Here is a 19,543-nt window from a genome sequence, read left to right as displayed (position 1 = left end):
CAAAGAATACTTTTATGCATCCAGAAAAGGAAAAACTCTCAGGGGCTAGGGCAGAGGCAGGGACCCTGGCATGTGATTATCCCTTCTTTTAAACTGTTAATGTGATCCAAGAGATGGTTTTGGCACAGGCAGCTAGCAGTCTTCCAGGCAATTTTGTGATATGATTGCTGTGTTATCTTGGGGCATGGGCTCTTCCCAGTGGGAATTTGATATAGCCATTGAGGGGTGTGTGTATGTGGGGATGTGGAGAGGTTGGGTGTTTTTTGGTTTTGGTTGGTTGGTTGGTTTGTTTTTTTTGAGGGGAAGGGGTATAGAGAGTTTAATAATTCTGACACAATGTCAAGAGACTTCCAAGTCTGAGAATGGGCACTCACACTCTTTGGTTTACTAGTGTAGATAACATTATAGGTGCCTTTGAAATCTTTGAAAGCATCCTGCTCTCAGGAGGGTACATATAGAAGACCTACTTCAGATGTTTACAGTTTCACTGGGCACGTAAATTTAGATGCTAACTAAAATAGGCAGATGGGCCCCTTGTTTGTGCCCAGGAGCCCCACGGAGCATTTGGTACTTCCTCCAGCTCTGTATTGTCAGGTAGTATTTGCTGGAGAAACTAATGTGTAGTATAGTAACGTGTAACAAGTAACCTGGTAACACCAGTGGGGGGGGTGTATGGCTAAGGACCATTGGCATGCAGCTTGGGTGTGTCCACCCTGTTTTGGAAGCTGAACCCACTTAGTTGTATGCCTGTATCCTGGCCATGCCATTCGGTCTTAAGAGAATGGTCCTTGACCCTTCATGTTTCCTAGTATGATTAGCAAGAGAACACTTCAGTTGGTTACCTCTTTCTTTAGTTGGTAGAGAGAAATGGGACACGTCTGGAAGTAATTCAAATGCTATCTTTTTCTACTGACTCCACGAGAGCTAAAGGCTTCTCACTGAAGCGCCTGAGGACCATGGATTCCAGCCCTAGCTGCTCAGCGCTGTAAGAGCTGAGATACGTTCATTAGCAGAAACATTGATAGCTTCGAGAAATTATCAGTATAAATGTGGACACTGGCCATTGCCAGTGTGAATATGAACATTCAGAGACTGGGCAGTTTAGATGCCCAACTGTTGGGCAGAGGTGCCTAGCAAGATATTTCGGCACTAAAACCATGGATGTTGTAGCTACGTTTGAGAGGATTCAGCATGCCGTTCTGATGGGACTTTGTTTCTACATTTGTCTCATATTTTTGTTAGGGTTGCTGACATTTATTAGCAGCAACTTTTTCAGCTTAATCTTCTAGCAAATTACATTTTTTAAAAGCATTATGTCAGGGAGTACAGGAGGTCCTTACTGTCCAGTTGCTATATTAAGCTGTGTATGATATAACAACTTAATTTCCATTGTCAAGGTACCTTTAGACATATGGTTCTGAAATAACTTTTTAGACACTTTTGTGGTTTTATATTATGGATATTGTCTACCTCTAGTTCCATTTTTTTTGAACCTCAGGGAAATAAAATCATTATTTTCATGCATTCTTCAATAAAATTTCAAGTAAAGCAGTAAGTTAGTGTTTCTAAAGGAATTACTGGTAGCTCACTCCTCTGATTGCTGTTGGAGTGCAGTCTTCATGAGATGTGCCACTGGCTTTGTGAAGATCAGGATCATTGCTTTCTCAATTTTCTGCCCTGCTTGTTTTGGTTTTTTTGTTTTGTTTTGTTTGGTTTTTCCCCTGGAATAAACTCAGTGAAATTTCAGTACTCATGGATGTTACAGGTGTAGATAGTGCACGGACTACTAGGATGCTGAATTATTGAAGTGACTGCTGTTCACTTTTGTTCAGTTACTTAATTTTTTTGAAACAGTCTTTACAATATAGAGATAAAAATAATCTTCATTAACATTCCAGTCTTTCACCACCTCGGCTTTTAAAACCATATCTAATGATTTACATTAGCAAAATGGAAGCTTGTTTTTGCTCTGATCTTCTGGGAGTTGTTTTCATCTTTGCTTTTGTCAAGCTTTTCTTCAGAACAGATCAAAACTTATTAATTGCTTTCCTTAACAATTTGAATTTTTTAGAAGACATTCTTAATTCTTACTTCTAATTGTACTTCCCACAGTTGCATCTGCATTACCTGCTGGGACTCTCTGCTGCTATTTTGGCATATATTCCTTGCTTTCCCTTCTTTGTCCCTTGCTCTGACATGGAGTCAACATATGAATCTGAACTTGGGAGCTAAGAGATGTTTCCAGGGGTTTTAATGTAGACGCAGTTGTTATGACTTCCTTTTGTGACCTTGTCCTTACAAGATAATCACTATTTTATGTGTCAGTTATGTTTTAACCTCTGTACACTGTTGCAAGATGCTCAGTACAACACACTCAGGAAATGAAATATTCTCTGAAAGAAAAATGAAAGTGCAAATGCTTTTACACCAAATATCATTAGTTTTTTATTAAATGTATTTCTGTGTCAAGGGAAGTTACTGAAAAAACCGAACATGATTTTGATCAATAGTTTAACCTGAAGTGGCAAACTCTTTATGTAACTGTAAATTGTCTGCTTCATGAGCATTTTGTTAGCCTCACCTCATTTGTAACATACTAGAGAATTTCAGATACACAATAACTAGGTAAATTTAGTACCAATACTGTGCAAATATGTTCTTCTGTGTAATATATTCCAGCAAGAATAAACATTATTGTGCAAAGGCACAATCATGATTTTTTTTTTTCCTTACTCTTTTTCTCTCTTCTGTTTAGGATGTTTATTCATACAAACAGGTGGGAGTTTCTTTAAACAGAATATTTACAGTTAACCCCAAAGGAGAACTTATACAAGAGCATGCAAAGACAAACATCTCATCGTAAGTAGTCTCTTATCCCTAACACCTTACAGACTAAACTTCATTTGCTGTTCTAATTTATGACTCAAGTTGCCCAAAGATGCATTTGATTCCTTAAAGTATTTCAAACAAAACGTAAAAAATTTAGAATAAAATATGGACTTTCCACTTTCCTTCAGTTAAACTGACAAAAAGGAATTGTTTAGTATTTAGTTTAATATATTACCTGAAAGTAGACAGAAAGGAATTATCAGTGTACTATTTAGTCAGCATAAAAATGAGATTAGCTAGTTTCCTGAAGCCATCTGCCTTTTCATGGCCTTTTCAAAATTTCCCTCTCCTGGAGCTCCTATCTAGAAGAGCCAGAAAACAAAATTGGAAGATAGAGCTGAGGGCTTCCAGCAAGATGCTTAGGCACTGTAGCACCTAACACTGAATGGACATGGCCTTTAGTAATGTTAAGAGTGCCATGAATAATCAATTGAGCAGGGAGCTGCTTGAGCCAAGCTGGACAGAAACGGAGAAGCAAAGTAGGGGGCTTGAATATTTTAGCAGGTAATCTGGGCGGAAAATGACATATGTTTCTTGCTAGGTAAGTATCGTTGTTTAGAATGAATTGATTTCTTATCTGAACTGTGAATCTGGAAGCTAAGCACCAAAATTGAGTTTAGTTTTATTCATTTAAGGAGGATGATTGTCTGTGTAAAAGTAGCCCTTCCTTAGTGTTTGGGGACTTATTAAAAATTCAAGGTAAGAAGATCTGAAATGGTTCAGCATTCTTTTTATTTGTTTATTTTCCAGCTATGTCAGACTATGTGAAGTGGTAGATCACATTTTCCCTTTGCTGAAAAGAAGCCATTCTTCAGACTTCCCTTGTTCTGATACCTACAGCCAGTTCACCTACTGGAGAGAACCTCTACCGCCTTTTGAAACTCAGGACGTACATCCAGCCTCATCTTAACTGCATCTCCAAACTGTTGGCCTCAGCTCAAAGAATGAGTTAGCTTGTATTGAAAGAACAGCACTTGGCTTTTGCTGTTGACAGTTCAGCTGGAATCTGTGATGTTGTGACCATTGTATTCTTTTGCTGTGAGCAAATTTAAAATGCTTTTTCACACTTAGTCACGTTTCCAGGTGACAAGGAGTCTTACTAGGAATAGGAGTTGTGTTTCTAGCTCTTCACCCAGCTCCTTAAATTGTGCCATACAGTTTCATTATTTAAGGTCAAATAAAAGTGATGTTGGAGTTGCAGTTAAACATGCCATAAGGTCGTAAAGTGGTACTGTATCTTTTCTGCATCACTGAAGTCATCTTTCATCTCATCAGAACCCCCTGCAAGTAAGGGAGCTGAAGGTGCTCACCAGTCCTGACACCATCTGGTGACACGGGCAGGGGTTGCAATTCATATGTCAAAATTCCTTTCTCTGAAGGAGCAAAGGATTCTTCCTCTTTCCCCTGGCTTGACCAATGACTTGTTTGTTTAAGTGTTAATTACTGGTCTAGCTGCTGTAAATCAGTGTAGCTATCAAAGCCAATTGAACGGTGTTGATTTATTCCAGCCTGTTGTTTTGACATGGTAACACTTTTCTGAGGAAACAAATGATGTGTAATCTAAATAGAAAGCAAATTAAATAAGATGGCCAGATTCTGGCGGTCTTTCTCAATCTGAGAAGTACCATGCTTCAAGAATAGCTATTTGGATTAAGGTAAGTGTGCAAGTGGAAGATACAGGCCACTGTGCATAGTGCCCATCTTACTGAAGTCAGTGATTTTCAGTAAAGACATCTTATCCACTGAATGTGCTGAGTTGCAAGATTGTTACTGAGCCAAGAACACTAAGGATTTTGTCAAAATGTAGTAGTTTTATTTGAAACATTATTTTGGCTAAAATGTGAACTTTGATGCTGGTGAATGATGCATCTCAGGTTTTTAGCGTATGGAATTTTTTTTTGGTTTTGTATCCTAAAGAATGGATGCTTTTAGTGCAATTTACCCTCCTCCAAGATAATGAAATTTCCTCTTTCATCTTTTTTTCCCGTATTTGTCCAGACACAAGCTGTAGATACTGTTTTTGCTACCTGCTTTTGACTGCCTTAAGACTTAACTGTGCGTGCTAAAAGCAATACTGCAGATCAATTGATAATGTTTTCCAAATGGTCTGCCTTTACACAACGTGGTACTTTACTTAAAATGTAGGCATCAAGTGACCATATGCCAAATGATCCTCAAATGTGCTTGTAGCTAGGAACGAAACTTTTTTTTTTTTCCTTTTAAAATGTATTTAAAAGTCTAGTTGTTCTCCGAAACACAGGAAATGGCATAATGGGATTCCATGTATATTATATTTCAATATGGCTAAAACAGTGGTTCACAAGCTGTGGTCTCTGCCAGCTTGTGATCTGTGAGGCTATGATACATGTTTTGCATCTGCTTTGTAGTGTTTTCAGTTAAGAGTTTAATAATAGGAAGGCAGAGTGGTCCAGGAGAAATTTTAATATGTGATTGTGGTCAGTTAGCACCCAGAAGTTTGGGAACAGCTGCTCTCACATGTGTTCTGTTTCAACAAATTCTGGTTTTGTGTATCAGGAGTGATAGCAACGTAGGTAGGATGGTAACCCTGTGGTAGGGGTTTTCTGACTTTTAGTGCTGCAGAGTTTGTGGGATGTCAGGGGGCCAATTTATGATTTCCCTGTGCCTTCAATGGTAATGAATATAAGTGCAATCCTTTATACAGCTGCACTGTGCAGTGGTGAGCCCTCCCTAAGTCTTCCTTTTCACATGAACATTGGCTGCTTTGGGCAAGGTGCGTGCCCATTTTGGAGATACCAGGATTAGACAAACACAAAGAGGAAGAAATGCATGTTTAACAACCCAGACTGATTATGCTCTCTTGAAAGTTTAAACAAAATGCAAATATCTTTTTACTTATAGATGGAAGCAATTCTGGTATGGATTTTTGGAAAGACAATCATTGGGGATCGCAGGCTGCCAAACTGAGATGCTTGCATCTCTAAATATAGCCACACTTTCCTTTAAGCATCTATTAATACTTGTCATTAATGATTGAATTAATGGATGAATATACTAACTGCATCCTATTTTAATTCAGTTTTGGTTGAAACTGAATTTGAAATAGGCCTTTTATCCATTTATTCAATCCATTTATTATGCAAAATAAAACGAAACCAACCTTTCCCTGCATTAAGAGGCTGTCAGTTTTGTGGGTTTTATCCTTCCCGGTAGTTAAGATCTATTTTCCTAAGGTACCACACACAGTAGCTTCCACCAGAAAAGATGTTCCCTGAAAGTTCTCCACAATTAAAGCCTGTGATGTATTTATTTATAACTTAATAAATAGTTAATCCAGGGTTGTTTGTTGCCATTAGTATTTCAAACCAAATGACAGTGTGAATGAGTGGTCATTTTAATTCCATCAGATTTCTAGGCATAGTCCAGCACTGGTACAGGTAACCCAGAGATGCTGCGGAATCTCTCCCGGAGTTTTTCAAGACAGTTAAACAGAGTTATGGCTGACTTGAAGCAGGTGATTGCCAACACTAGATCAAGCGTGAAGTTGGACTAGATGACCTCCAGGGGTCCCTTCTGACCAACATTTCTGTATTCTGCGCAGTTAAAGGCCTTACTTCTGACATACTGTATACCCCTTTGTATCTGAAAGTTCAAGTATAGCCGAACAGTGAAATGAATGTGTGTTTATATAACTAATGTTTATCAAATTTGCTCACAGAAAAGACACTTATGAAAATCAAAGTTTTGACCTGCTAGAAATATCACCATACTTTTTCAGAGAGTATAAGACATTTTGATTTGGTAGCTGAGCAATTTTATGCATAATATTTAAACTGCTTTGTTAATTCATGTAGAAGAAAAAGGGATGGTTTAACAAATTCCTACTCTTTCTGTGAAAGAAAAAAATTCAACCTTGCTTGCAGTGTAATGCTGGTTTCTGTTACAGAAAGAATATTTGGCTAACATAAATATGCAGACACATTAAATCACAGTATATTCTATTTATACAATACACATAAACTAGAACATGCAGCAGTGAGGAGTGACTAATGTTTATTTTCTTGAAGCTGATGACCATACTGCTCCAGCTGTGTCATGTGAGGGAAAGAATACCATACTTGTTACATTAGTTACGTTGAAGATAAAATGTTACTGCTGTAATTTGGGGAGGGAGGAGAAAGAGGGTATTGGGCATTTTTTATTTGTAGTTATGGATTATTGTTTCAAAGCCTATTTATATACAGTATTTACTCTGTATATGTATGTGCTACTTCAATGATGAAAATCATTTTAACACCTCATTTTGATCTGCTGAATGCAACAAGGGTAGAAATATATTGTAATAAAGGCAAATATACATTTTTTTTTTTTTCTGACTTTTCTATTTTTCTGTATGCTTTGGTATTGGCAGAGTGCTTTTGCAGAACTGTTGAAACTGTAAAGCTTGACTTTTGTAGCTCCAGTCTCAATTGCCTGTCTTGTATCGGGGCTGTCTGGTGTAACTTCCAGCACTTGCAAAATTTTTGCTGTTCAGCTACGACGTTTGACCCAGAGCCTTTTCAAATGGAAAGAGTTCATTGAGGCAGACGGGGCTCTGGCTGTTTTGGGGTATGGGAACAGCAGCTTGGAGCCAAGGGCAACCAGATGGGAACTGGAGCAAACTGGACCAGTCAGGAATCCTACCCCACCCCAGAACTGTTTTTGAATCTTCCTTTTGTCTTAATTCCTAGTGTGACCTAAGGAAAAACTAGCCATCTCTTTTGAATGGCAGTGTTGTCATTCATGGCAATGAGACCAGATAGCCTTTTTTTTTTTTTTTCCCCCTTTTCTTTCTTTTTTTTTTCCCCCCTCTCTCTTCTTCTTTGACATTGGCCATTCTGCTGGTGAGAAGCGTACAGCCTTTCCTCCTGTCCGTGAGAACACAGCGCTGCCTTTTGCTCTCTGTTGGGTTTGCTGAGCAAACTAACTGCAGCCGTAGTGATACTGCCAGGCTTGTGTTAGTTGGTATGAAAACAAAAATGTTTGGGGTTGATAAGGCTCTGCGACAGCTCGAGTTCTGTGTTAAAAATACAAGAGCAGCCGTATTTGGGCAGCCTGCAGTCACTGCTGCTTCAATCTTCTCTATTTTCTGTATGTCTCTGGCTTGTATAAACATTTACACTGGAGCTCTGGAGACAGGCTTTGAAATGAAGGTGCCTTTTTAATTAAAAGTCAGAGAAATGGTGCTTTTGCATCAGCAAACCAAACTTTATAAGGACATATTCATTGCTCCTGGAATATCCTGTTAACACTAGAGGTAGAAAAGTCTGAGGGAGCAAACCTTCTGAGAAGCAAAGACCATAAAACTGGGGGGTTTTCTTCATGCCATGGGGAAGGTAGGGAATATTCCCAGACTACTACATTATTTTTTTCCCTATAAATAAATAGTCTTATTTCAATATGTGTTGCAGATGCCATCAAGTACCTCGGGATAGATCATTGCAAGAGGCAGAAGACTGTTGGTATTAAGAGCTAGAGCCTAAAACTGTAATATAACTTTCAACTCTTCCGTGAATATATAAAAAGGTGAAGCCTGGAGGTTGTTCTTGGTGTGGCTTTTTTGGGGTTGGTGTTTTTTGGGTTTTTTTTTTCTTTTCATAAAAGTCCAGCAAAATATGGTGGTGAAGGGAGTACGCTCACAGTGCCATAACCTCGGCTAGTCCTAGCTCTTTTGCTTGCAGTAAGATCCAGCCCCTGATTTTGTTCTGTAGCATGTTGGAGATATGCAAGGAAGGGGCTAGTTGTAAATGAGAGACGAGAGACTGGCTCTGAAGAAAACCCAGCAGTGGTGCAGAGGAATTACAGTTGCTGGATGCTTTGGGGAAGAGATCCTCATCAAGACCTTTCCAGCTATTGGGATGTGAGGGAGAAAAATAAAGGCAAAAGGAGAAATGAGTTTTCTTCTAGGCGGAACTAAAGAAAGGGAACAAAAACAGAGCAAGTGGCCAAAAAGCAGCTTCTTGTTTCCATCCCTGTGCTGAACTGAGGTGGTACCAAGTCCGGCGCTGAGCTCTGCCTTTTGCCTCTTAAGCGGTCTTGCCTGAAATCCTGCCTGTCTGCATTGCCCAGAAGAGGTGAGGAGGCCATTTTGGCTTCATTTGCCAAACAGGAGAGAATAACATTGACCAAAAGGAAATCTATACTTAAGTGTCCAAGGGGTACTGCTAACAGCAAAACAAAGTTGCAATTACAGCTAAATTTTAAGCTTAGGTAAGGACTAGGGCTTTATTTTTTCATGAACTTGGGAAACAAAGCTTTCGCCTGCAGTATATACATTGCTGTAGTATCATGCGTGCATCCGTTTAATAAGGCTTGCTTTGGAAAATAAATACAGCCGTAATTTATCAGCCTATTTAAGCATGTGCTGAAGTCAGCCCTCCCTGCACTGAAATTTATGCGTATTCTTAAGCACTTTGCTGGATTAAGCCAACTGATGCCAAGAAAACTGTGTACTGGGGAGATACAGTTTCCAAGCTGAAGAATTGATCTGGCTTTTCTAAAGGCTACTCTTGGACCGGTTTGTAGCCTCCAGCACTGTCAGGTGTTCTGCCTGCTGCCAGCAATCTATTTATTGATACAGGAAATCCATTTTGCCTTGCCTTGCTTTTAATGAGTTTTGCAAGCAAGTGGCCCCTTCCTGTGACTCATTCTGTGTTTTCTGAGCGAGAGATTGTGGTTTTAAGTTTCACGTTGGAAAGTAACCGCTGTGTCTGCTTTCCTTGTCTGCTGGAATCTCAACAAGAGGAATACATTTTGGAACAAAGAAATGTAAATGGAGTAGAACAGTTCATGTTTCTTTGCAAAATTTTATAAACATCCTTCTTTTTCAGGACAGTTAAAAAGACTAGTGCAAAGTGAAAATAGGTCATGTTTTAAAATAACAGCTTTATCTTAGAACATTGCTGTTAACACAGGCAAAAAAGACATTTTCCCTGATATCTCAATACATGTTGGCCCTTTGATTTACAGCCAATAAATATCCAAAAATTAAACAGTGGAAGCATTTCTCTGATCTTACTGACACAGGAGCAGCTCCATTAGCATCTGGATGGCTGCTCAGATACACAGGCTAGACTGCAATCTGAAGTGTGACGAGTGAGTGCTGCAGATTTCCATCCAATTCCCAATCTCTCTCATCCCTTTAGGATGAGAGGCAAAGAGGTAGGAGATGTGGATGTATCCGTTTCTGACTTTTGCCAAAACTATGGTGGCGGAAGGAGAGAATCCTCTGCAAGCTTGGACCGTTAGCACTGAAAACTTAGATTTACGTTAAAAGCAGCCATAAATACATCAAAACCAATGACCGGGACAGTTTCCATTCCCCATTGCTAGATAAAACTATTTATATTTCAGGCTCAGTGGCTATGTCTGTACAGATAAATCGCTGCCCAGCACAGGGCAGGGACCGTTCTTTGGCCCCCGTGCCAACTGGCACGCTTTGGCGAGTGTCCAGCTGCCTGCCTGCCAAGTCGGGGTAATCGCTGGCCTCTGCTGACCCCCAGGCTGTGCCCAGGCGTTGCTTGGAGGAGCAGGGGCATGCCTGGCTGAGGTCATGCTGGAGACCATGCTGGCAGCACACCGGGTAGGCGATTGCGTGCCAGAGCCTGGGCTTGCGCCCTGCCTGTTTGCTGACACGTCCCCGCTGTACCTGGGAAGAGCCGGGTCTGGGTCCCCGGTCCGGGCTGTAGCTCCTTTCCCCATGTGCGCTCCAGCTGGCCGGATAATGAGATATTGGGACCTCTCCTTCCTGGTCTGGGATGAGCTGGGCTCTTCCTATGGGCTTGAGGAGGTGCTTTGGTTCTTCTGTAGTTCAGTTTGGTCTCAAGAGGAGGCACTATCTGGTCCTGAACTGCTTTCACCTCTGTCTAAGTGCAAGCCTGGGCAATATTAAAGCATGTCAGGGAGGCTGAGATCATCCCTGCAGTTCTGAAAAAGGCCAGAAAAATCTAAAAGCTCTACTAGCACAGGCTTCTCAGAGACAAAGTGTGGATGGGAATGTACATAAAATCATACTTGAGAGCAAATAAACACATTGGGAAAGCAGGAATTCAGCAGATCATGTTAAAAATGTGACCTTTCAGTTACCCATCTCAACTGTCAAGTTCAAGCTGGCAGAGACAACAAATGGAAGGAAAAATTGTGAGGCTCAGAAACTGAAGCAGCTTTATTGGGAAAGTACTGAGAGGAAAGAAAGAGGGAGACCCAATATTGTCATACTCACTTTCCTGTAGGAATCCAGACATCATGTAGAAATGCAATGCCCTGTATTGTGGACTTCATTTCTGATCCATGTACTGTGTGAATGGAAATAGCATGAGAAATGTCTTTATTTCTCAAAGTATGATGGCGTGGGGTTGTTTTTGGGGGGGAGTTGTTTGTATGTTTTGTGTCAGATTGTATTGAGATATGGTGACATAGGGAGCGGTTCAGCTGTTCACACCCACGTTGCTTTCTAATGCACTCTCCGTACAACCTGAGAGCCCACATAAGTATTACACCTCCCTGCAAGGCTCGTTTCTTCCCTCGCTCTGGACTGCTCCTCTGCACATATCATTGACGCGGAATCACTTCCATTTTCTTTTGACCTAGTAAATTCTTGTAAACCAAGGCTGTGGTTTCATGGGCGGCTGATCTGATCTACCGATCTGTTACTGCCTAAAGGAAAAAGTCACTCTCCCTGTCTCCTCCTTTGCTCCTCCTTATTCTTCACCCCACTCCCTTGCTGTACTCCCGGGATAGTTTTGTTTTGCGTGAGTGAGTTAAATGGACTCGGGGGAAAGCAGGACCTTATGCTTCTGCCTATGTCCCATGAAACTGCAACCTAAATGGTCCATCTCCATCCTACACCTGACCTCTTCATTCTTACAGCAATCATCATATAATTGCGGGCAGACCTTATAAAGTGACATGCCTGGTGTTTATCAGTGAACTTGAGACTGTGGACATAACCGCATCCAGATGAGACTATGAGTGGTGACATACCTACCACAAGTAAAGAAATTGCAGGATCAAAACCATCTGCCCAAGATGGAAGGACTGATTGGGAAGCAAAAACCTGGTCCCAAGTCAGGAACAGGATCCAGCCTGTGCCCTGACACAGACATCTTGTGTTGGCCGAGGTGAATCCTTCAATGCGCTTTGTGTCTCAGTTCCCTGTGCACAAGATGGGGATGATGGCAGTTCCTCTGTCCCAGGCATGCTCTGAGGACAAGCCATTAACGCCTATGAGATGCTGTGATATGAAACTGAGGTGTTAAGCAAGAAAGATATTTGAACCACCATCAGTGGCTCAGCTTCTGAACACCCAACAGTCAAGTTTTGTGCTCACTGACCTATGGGAGGGGGAGAAATACTGTGTCCATTTAACAACAGGAAACAAAAGGTCTTGGTAGCCTCAGTAACTTCAACTTCAGTTTCCTGAGTCTGATGTCAGGGTCCCAGGTACTGTGTCAGCCTTTGGTCTGTTCAGAAGGATTGAGAAGAAGCAGGGAGCTCAGGGCAGACCCTAATTTGTCAAGTAAAAAGCTTCTGGTCTTCAAACTTTCAAAGTGGCACTGCTTTGCTAATGGCCTCTAGTACTGTGGTGGCCACTAGGAGGTCTCATCGTGATCCCTGCAGTAAAAGATCCAGAGAGGACTGCCTACCAGAAGAATGCAGAAAATTGAAATTCATAGACTCATAGAATGGTTTGGGTTGGAAGGGACCTTAAAGATCGTCTAGTTCCAACCCCCCTGCCACGGGCAGGGACACCTTCCACTAGACCACATTGCTAAAAGCCTCATCCAATCTGGCCTTGAACACTTCCAGGGATGGAGCATCCACAGCTTCTCTGGGCAACCTGTTCCAGTGCCTCACCAACCTCATAGTGAAGAATTTCTTCCTTATAGCTAATCTAAATCTACCCTCTTTCAGTTTAAAGCCATTACCCCTTGTCCTATCACTACATGCCCTTGTAAAAAGTCCCTCTCCAGCTTTCTTGTAGGCCCCCTTCAGGTACTGAAAGGCTGCAATAAGGTCTCCCCAGAGCCTTCTCTTCTCCAGGATGAACAACCCCAACTCTCTCAGCCTGTCTTCATAGGAGAGGTGCTCCAGCCCTCTGACCATTTTTGTGGCCCTCCTCTGGACCTGCTCCAACAGGTCCATGACTTTCCTGTGCTGAGGGCTCCAGAGCTGGACGCAGTACTCCAGGTGGGGTCTCACCAGAGTGGAGTAGAGGGGCAGAATCACCTCCCTCGACCTGCTGGCCATGCTTCTTTTGATGCAGCCCAGGATACAGTTGGCCTTCTGGGCTGTGAGTGCACATTGCCAGCTCATGTTGAGCTTCTCATCAACCAACACCCCTAAGTCCTTCTCCTCAGGGCTGCTCTCAATCCATTCTCTGCCCAGCCTGTATTTGTGCTTGGGATTGCCCTGACCCATGTGCAGGACCTTGCACTTGGCCTTGTTGAATTTCATGAGGTTCGCATGGGCCCACCTCTTAAGCCTATTAAGGTCCCTCTGGATGGCATCCCTTCCCTCCAGCATGTCGACTGCACCACACAGTTTGGTGTTGGCAAACTTGCTGAGGGTGCACTCAATCCCACTGTCCATGTCGCTGACAAAGATGTTAAACAGTGCCGGTCCCAATACCAACCCCTGAGGAATGCCACTCGTTACTGGTCTCCACTTGGACATGGAGCTGTTGACCGCAACTCTTTGAGTGTGATCATCCAGCCAATTCCTTATCCACTGGGTGGTCCATCCATCAAATCCATGTCTCTCCAATTTAAAGACGAGGATGTTGTGCGGGACAGTGTCAAATGCTTTGCACAAGTCCGGGTACATGACGTCAGTTGCTCTTCCCTTATCCACTAATGTTGTAACCCCGTCGTAGAAGGCCACCAAATTTGTCAGGCATGATTTGCCCTTAGTGAAGCCGTGTTGGCTGTGACCAATCACCTCCTTATTTTCCATGTGCCTTAGCATAGCTTCCAGGAGGATCTGCTCTATGATCTTGCTGGGCACAGAGGTGAGGCTGACTGGCCTGTAGTTCCCCTGGTCTTCCTTTTTTCCCTTTTTAAAAATGGGGGCTATGTTTCCCCTTTTCCAGTCAGTGAGAACTTCACCAGACTGCCACGACTTCTCAAATATGATGGACAGGGGCTTAGCAACTTCATCTGCCGTTTCCCTCAAGACCCATGGATGCATCTCATCAGGTCCCATGGAGTTGTGCACCTTCAGGTTCCTTAGATGGTCTCAAACCTGTTCTTCTCCTACAGTGGGCGGTTCTTCATTCTCACAGTCCCTGCCTTTGCCTTCTGCAACTTGGGCAGTGTGGCTTGAGGACTTCTCAGTGAAGACTGAGGCAAAAAAGTTGTTGAATACCTCAGCCTTCTCCATATCCCAGGTAACAAGGTCTCCCATTTCCTTCCGGAGAGGGCCCACATTTTCCCTAGTCTTCCTTTTATCACCGATGTACCTGTAGAAGCTTTTCTTATTGCCCTTGATGTCCCTGGCCAGATTTAATTCTATCAGGGCTTTAGCTTTCCTAACCTGATCCCTGGCTGCTCAGACAATTTCTCTGTATTCATCCCAGGCTACCTGTCCTTGCTTCCACCCTCTGTAGGCTTCCTTTTTGTGCTTGAGTTTGTCCAGGAGCTCTTTCTTCAAATTGCATGTGTAAGGCTATTTGGATTCTCTGGAAATGGGCAGACAGTTAAGGTGGCGCGTAGAAACACCAAATTAGTGTTTGTTGTGGTTTAACCCCAGCCGGCAACTAAGCCCCACACAGCCACTCGCTCACTCCCTCCTGGTGGGATGGGGGAGAGAACTGGAAGAGCAAAAGTGAGAAAACTCGTGGGTTGAGATAAAAATAGTTTAATAAGTAAAGCAAAAGCCGCGCACACAAGCAAAGCAAAACAAGGAATTCATTCACTCCTTCCCATGGGCAGGCAGGTGTTCAGCCATCTCCAGGAAAGCAGGGCTCCATCACGCATAACGGTGACTTGGGAAGACAAACACTTTAACTCCAAACATCCCCCCCTTCCTTCTTCTTCCCCCAGCTTTATATGCTGAGCATGACGTCATATGGTATGGAATAGCCCTTGGGTCAGTTGGGGTCAGCTGTCCCAGCTGTGTCCCCTCCCAACTTCTTGTGCACCCCCAGCCTACTCGCTGGTGGGGTGGGGTGAGGAGCAGAAAAGGCCTTGACTCTGTGTGAGCACTGCTCAGCAGTAACGAAAACATCCCTGTGTTATCAACACTGTTTTCAGCACAAATCCAAAACATAGCCCCATGCTGGCTACTGTGAAGAAAATTAACTCTAGCCCAGCCAAAACCAGCACATTCTCCACCCCTTATTCCATACCATTTACGTTATGGTCAGGTCCCACACTACCCAATACATTCTCATTACCCAGCACCCCCCTTCCCATCCTTTGATATCATACACGGGTATCATCCCCTTAGTCTATGGACCACCCTTGTAAAATGTCTGTAAATAAACATACTGGGGGAGTGAGCGAGCAGCTGGGTGCTGCTTAGTTGTCGGCTGGGGTTAAACCACGACAGTGCTAGTCATCATGACAGAAAGTAGTATATGCCAGGGCAGCCTGGCTTTTGTGGGCTAAGTCCAAAGGCTAGGAGATTTGCTCTTGGGGTCACTGCAATAACGTTTGCTTGCTTGCTGGTTATGTCCCAGCTAATTTTGCAATGTGAGTCTAAATCCTTCAACTGCGCATCCAATTTGTAATTTAAGCCTGCATAATTTTATCTCTGCTTGCTTACACTCACTGTCTCTTGGTTTACACAGGCCATTGCTGGTTTCTGTAAGAATTGCTGCATTGATTTATATGCGAAACAGGAAGGTAGGATGTTTTAATGTGGAACGGTATTTCGAGAGATGCAGCATCTGTGTCTAAAGTGAGAGATAGTTACAGGGTTAGACAAGTAGGCCATCAATTACAGGAGACTGAGGTTAGGACCATCTGGCTGTTTGAAACAACACCAGGTGTTAGCAGAAGCAAATTTCCTGTGTTGCAACATAGGAGGAGAGCGGCAGGCAAGAAGCAGCCCTCCAGAGCGAATCTCAGCCATGAAGGAGGCCGCTTCTCATTTCCTTTTTTAGTGCTGTCTTGTGGGAAAAATATCACTCGAAGAGCCTGACACACCTGTGTCTCCTGCTCGGTGCCTCCCGGGGCTGCTCGGGGGGAAGTTCTCAGCCGGGGATGGGGACCCCTCCTGCGAGGAGGGCTAAGCAGTTCTTACACCCACGCAGGCAGCTCAGCCAGCTCGTGGCTTTCGGTCCCAGCTGCATCCTGACCCTCGCTGGTGGACCTGAGCACCAACGTCCTGGTTTGTATACCCAGCACTCGTGGTCCTTTCGAGGCCCTCCCGACCCATGGTACAGGGTGTCTCCAGCCACGTGCAGCCCTGCCTCGGTTTCCCTCCCCACCCTGAACTGTCTGTGCCGGCCAAGGGAGAGGCAGCCAAGGGTGCGCTGGTTGCTGGTGGAGAGGGTCAAGAGGTGCAGAGAGCTGACCGTCACCCACAATCTGCTCAGCAGAGCAGCGTGTACTGATAGCCATTTTCAACCATTCAGAGCTACTGGCCCATGTTTTCAAATAGTCACTGGCTTGGTTTATGCAAAAAATATTCCTGCATTACCCATATGCGTATTGTTAAATTTGAACAAGCCTCCTCTGCGCTTATGCTGCTTCAAATTTTCTCATGTATACTTGTTAATACTTTATTATGATTATTTACATTAAAAAGGGGAATAAGGGCCATAATGCTGAAATTCGTCCACCCTAAAAGTTACGCTGATATAAATAAATCAGGAAACAATCACGTCTTCCACTAAAGTTGCCCTTACTGTACTAAACTATAAGTGTAGCTAAGACTTGACAGAGGCTCTGGCAAGAGGCAATTTCCAAGGCAGTTGTTCCCGGCGAGCCCCCCAGCTCAGCAGTGTCCTTTCACAACAAGCAGACAAGAGGCTAAAAATCAGGTAGATGCAATCTCAGTAACTGACAGCAGAACCTTAGATCATTTTTTCCTAGTTTCTATCAGTGAGAAACAGCCCTCACAGGTTTATTTTAAACTTTAATTATTATACTTTAATTATATGGTGACAGAGGGAAAAGCCTTTGATTTGGTTATAAATGCTGAACTTACATGAATTCCTCAATAAAACACTTCATTTAGGGAACACAGCAAAGGTTGCTAAGTGACAGTGATGCAGTTCTCTATCAGAGCACTTCCAAACCCCCATTGCCAAGAGGAAAATGAAATAGCTGGGGGCACCGGCATGTAGGCAGGGTGGGGAGGTTAAAGGGCTATGGCTCATAAGCAAGCCTGTGCCTATGTATTTTTAGCTACCTGTTAAATGCAGGTTGGTTTTCAGAAGCTCTGGGCACTTACAACATGCACTGAATAATGGCAACGGTGCGGTGTCCTGGCCACTGCTATCCAGGTACTCTTGTGAAAGGGGATAATATGGTGTTAGCTCCAGCTGGTTTTGAAGACATTGGCTATTATGCAAACTGGAAGGGCTCACAGCGTTCATTAAAATGCAGCAACATGAGTGCTGACCCAGGGATAACATTTCCAAAATGTACCAGTGACAAACACAGAGGCAGAGTTTTGGCTAATCTGAATTTCTAAACACTGCCTTTGCAGAGAGAGCGTTCGGTGGAGAATATTGCAGATAACAGCAATAACCATTCCTGACAATAATGCTGTGATAGTAATTCTTAATTACAAAAATGGGAAATTCCAGATATGTACTCAAATTAGGTACCTACTGATTTACCTGTGAAACTGATTGGTATGTATTAGTAATAACCACATGCACAGCCTTCCATAGTGATAAGCAAACACTTATTAAATTCAAGAGGTGTAAGCATGTAAGTCAGATAAAACCATTGGCTATTTTCCAGAGTGGGATAATAATGTTTACGTTCCTTTTTTGCAAAATATTTTGTCTTATGTGAATAGTTCCTGTTTTGTGCTTAGGGATGAAAAAGTAGTATTTATTTGAATGATGGACTATACAAATGCTTTTTAACGTTTTTATGTGACAATTTGCCAGGTATGGGCTTGTTTTTTTTATCTGGAATTATTTTACATTAAAAGAAAGTCTTATTTGCAAAGCTAAATGAAACTCCAGCTTCTAAAACTAGGTAAAAATGAGACAGAGGGTTGGTTGGACTGTTAAATGAATATATAAAACTAACACATAACCACAGAATTCTAAGATTGGTCTAGAAAGAAAATATCCAGAAAACTGCATTAACTGCATCTATCCAGGACATTTGCTTTGGTGTTTTGGATGGATTATTGCCTATTACATATTTCTCTCTTCTTTTGCATCTGCTTCTCCCTCCTTCTTTCTTGGAGAGTTGTGCTTGCATTTCAGATTGTGCTGTCGTCCTAGATGTTTTATTCTTACCTTCCTTAAGAGCTGCCTGTTTTGTGTGCCAGTGTCAGGACATATTTCTGTTTCAGATGGACTGTGAGATGGGCTTGCATTGGGCCTCATCCTGCCTATATGCTCATCTGCTTCTCTGTTGTCAGGAGGCTCGGCCGTAGGGTTGTGGCAGGAACAAAATGATAGCTGCTGGCACCAAGGCTGTCTGCAAAGATTTCACAAGGGCTTACTTTATTTATTAACCTCTTGAAAACTGCGAGAGCTACCACACCTAAATCAACCTTCAGCCTGCCCAGTCCAGCAACCAATGTTAGCTAGGAGTAATGATGCAATGGGTTTGTGCAGAAAAGCTGTATAGCATCACTTACAAAAATGCTTACAAAAATACTTATAAAGTGACCTTTATGAGGCGCTCATATAGGAGCCAGATGACTGGCTCCATTTGCAGCTCTAGCCTGGCTTTGCACACACTTTCAAACCCGTGTAAGAGTGTTCAGGAAACTTGGCCCCAGACAGCAAGAATGTTGTGGTGGGGGAAGTAGAGCTCAGTGCAACTTAGGCTCAGTTTGGGGCTTATCTAAGCCACAGAGTGATGGATCTGGCACAGACCTGCTGCACTGGATGAAATGTGGCCCTGCTTGGGCAACCACCACTGCTTTGGCTTTTCTGCTTCAGAGCCCAGCGCCAGGGCCTGCGGATCATGCAAAGCTGAAACTTTTGAATTTGAAAAAGCCAGACCCATCTGCAAATGGCTCCTCTGCTTGATCAGGTCCATGCAAGCATGCGGTAGCTTGGCTGGCAGCGGTTAGCTCCATGGTAAAACAAGCCTGGCCAGCAGGAACACAATGCTGGCACATCCTGAATGAGTCTGCTCCTACAGCCAAACTATTGGTACTCCAGTAAGAACCCTGGGATATTTAAATACCCCAGGCTGAGGGTGGTGCGGAGGATGATTTTGGCCCCTCGACTGCCGAGTCAATTCCTGTGGCTTGTGGGCCAGGGGATTTTTTCAGGTACAGCCTTGGGTAAATGCCTAAACAACCACTCTGCAAGCAGTCCAAGGAGACACCGTGCATCCACACGCTTCCTCCTGCCTTTTTGCTCTGAAGGACAGGATAGAAAACCTGACGCTGGGAGCTGCGATACAACCTCCTTCCCTTTGGCTTGGTAGGAGAAACCAAAAGAAACAGAGAAAGAAATAACACCACAATTGCCTTTGATCTGACT

General features: G+C 43.1%; 1 protein-coding gene across 5 annotated transcripts in view; it reads left to right on the top strand.

Annotated features, from left to right (window-relative positions):
- The window catches only part of LPIN1 (lipin 1), an 88,179-nt gene extending 82,231 nt beyond the window's left edge, over positions 1 to 5,948 (top strand). For all 5 annotated transcript variants that reach the window (XM_075497923.1, XM_075497922.1, XM_075497924.1 and 2 more), the window contains 2 exons: positions 2,756 to 2,859; positions 3,640 to 5,948. In XM_075497923.1, the coding sequence (XP_075354038.1) occupies positions 2,756 to 2,859; positions 3,640 to 3,799 (264 nt within the window). In that variant the 3' untranslated portion in view covers positions 3,800 to 5,948. The remainder of the gene's footprint in view (positions 1 to 2,755; positions 2,860 to 3,639) is intronic.
- The last annotated feature ends 13,595 nt before the right edge of the window (positions 5,949 to 19,543 follow it).

The sequence above is a fragment of the Mycteria americana genome, chromosome 3 (assembly GCF_035582795.1).
Source record: "Mycteria americana isolate JAX WOST 10 ecotype Jacksonville Zoo and Gardens chromosome 3, USCA_MyAme_1.0, whole genome shotgun sequence".
NCBI classification, from domain to species: domain Eukaryota; kingdom Metazoa; phylum Chordata; class Aves; order Ciconiiformes; family Ciconiidae; genus Mycteria; species Mycteria americana.
Note: the sequence above shows the minus strand (reverse complement) of the source record. Positions and strands in the feature narration are given on the sequence as shown.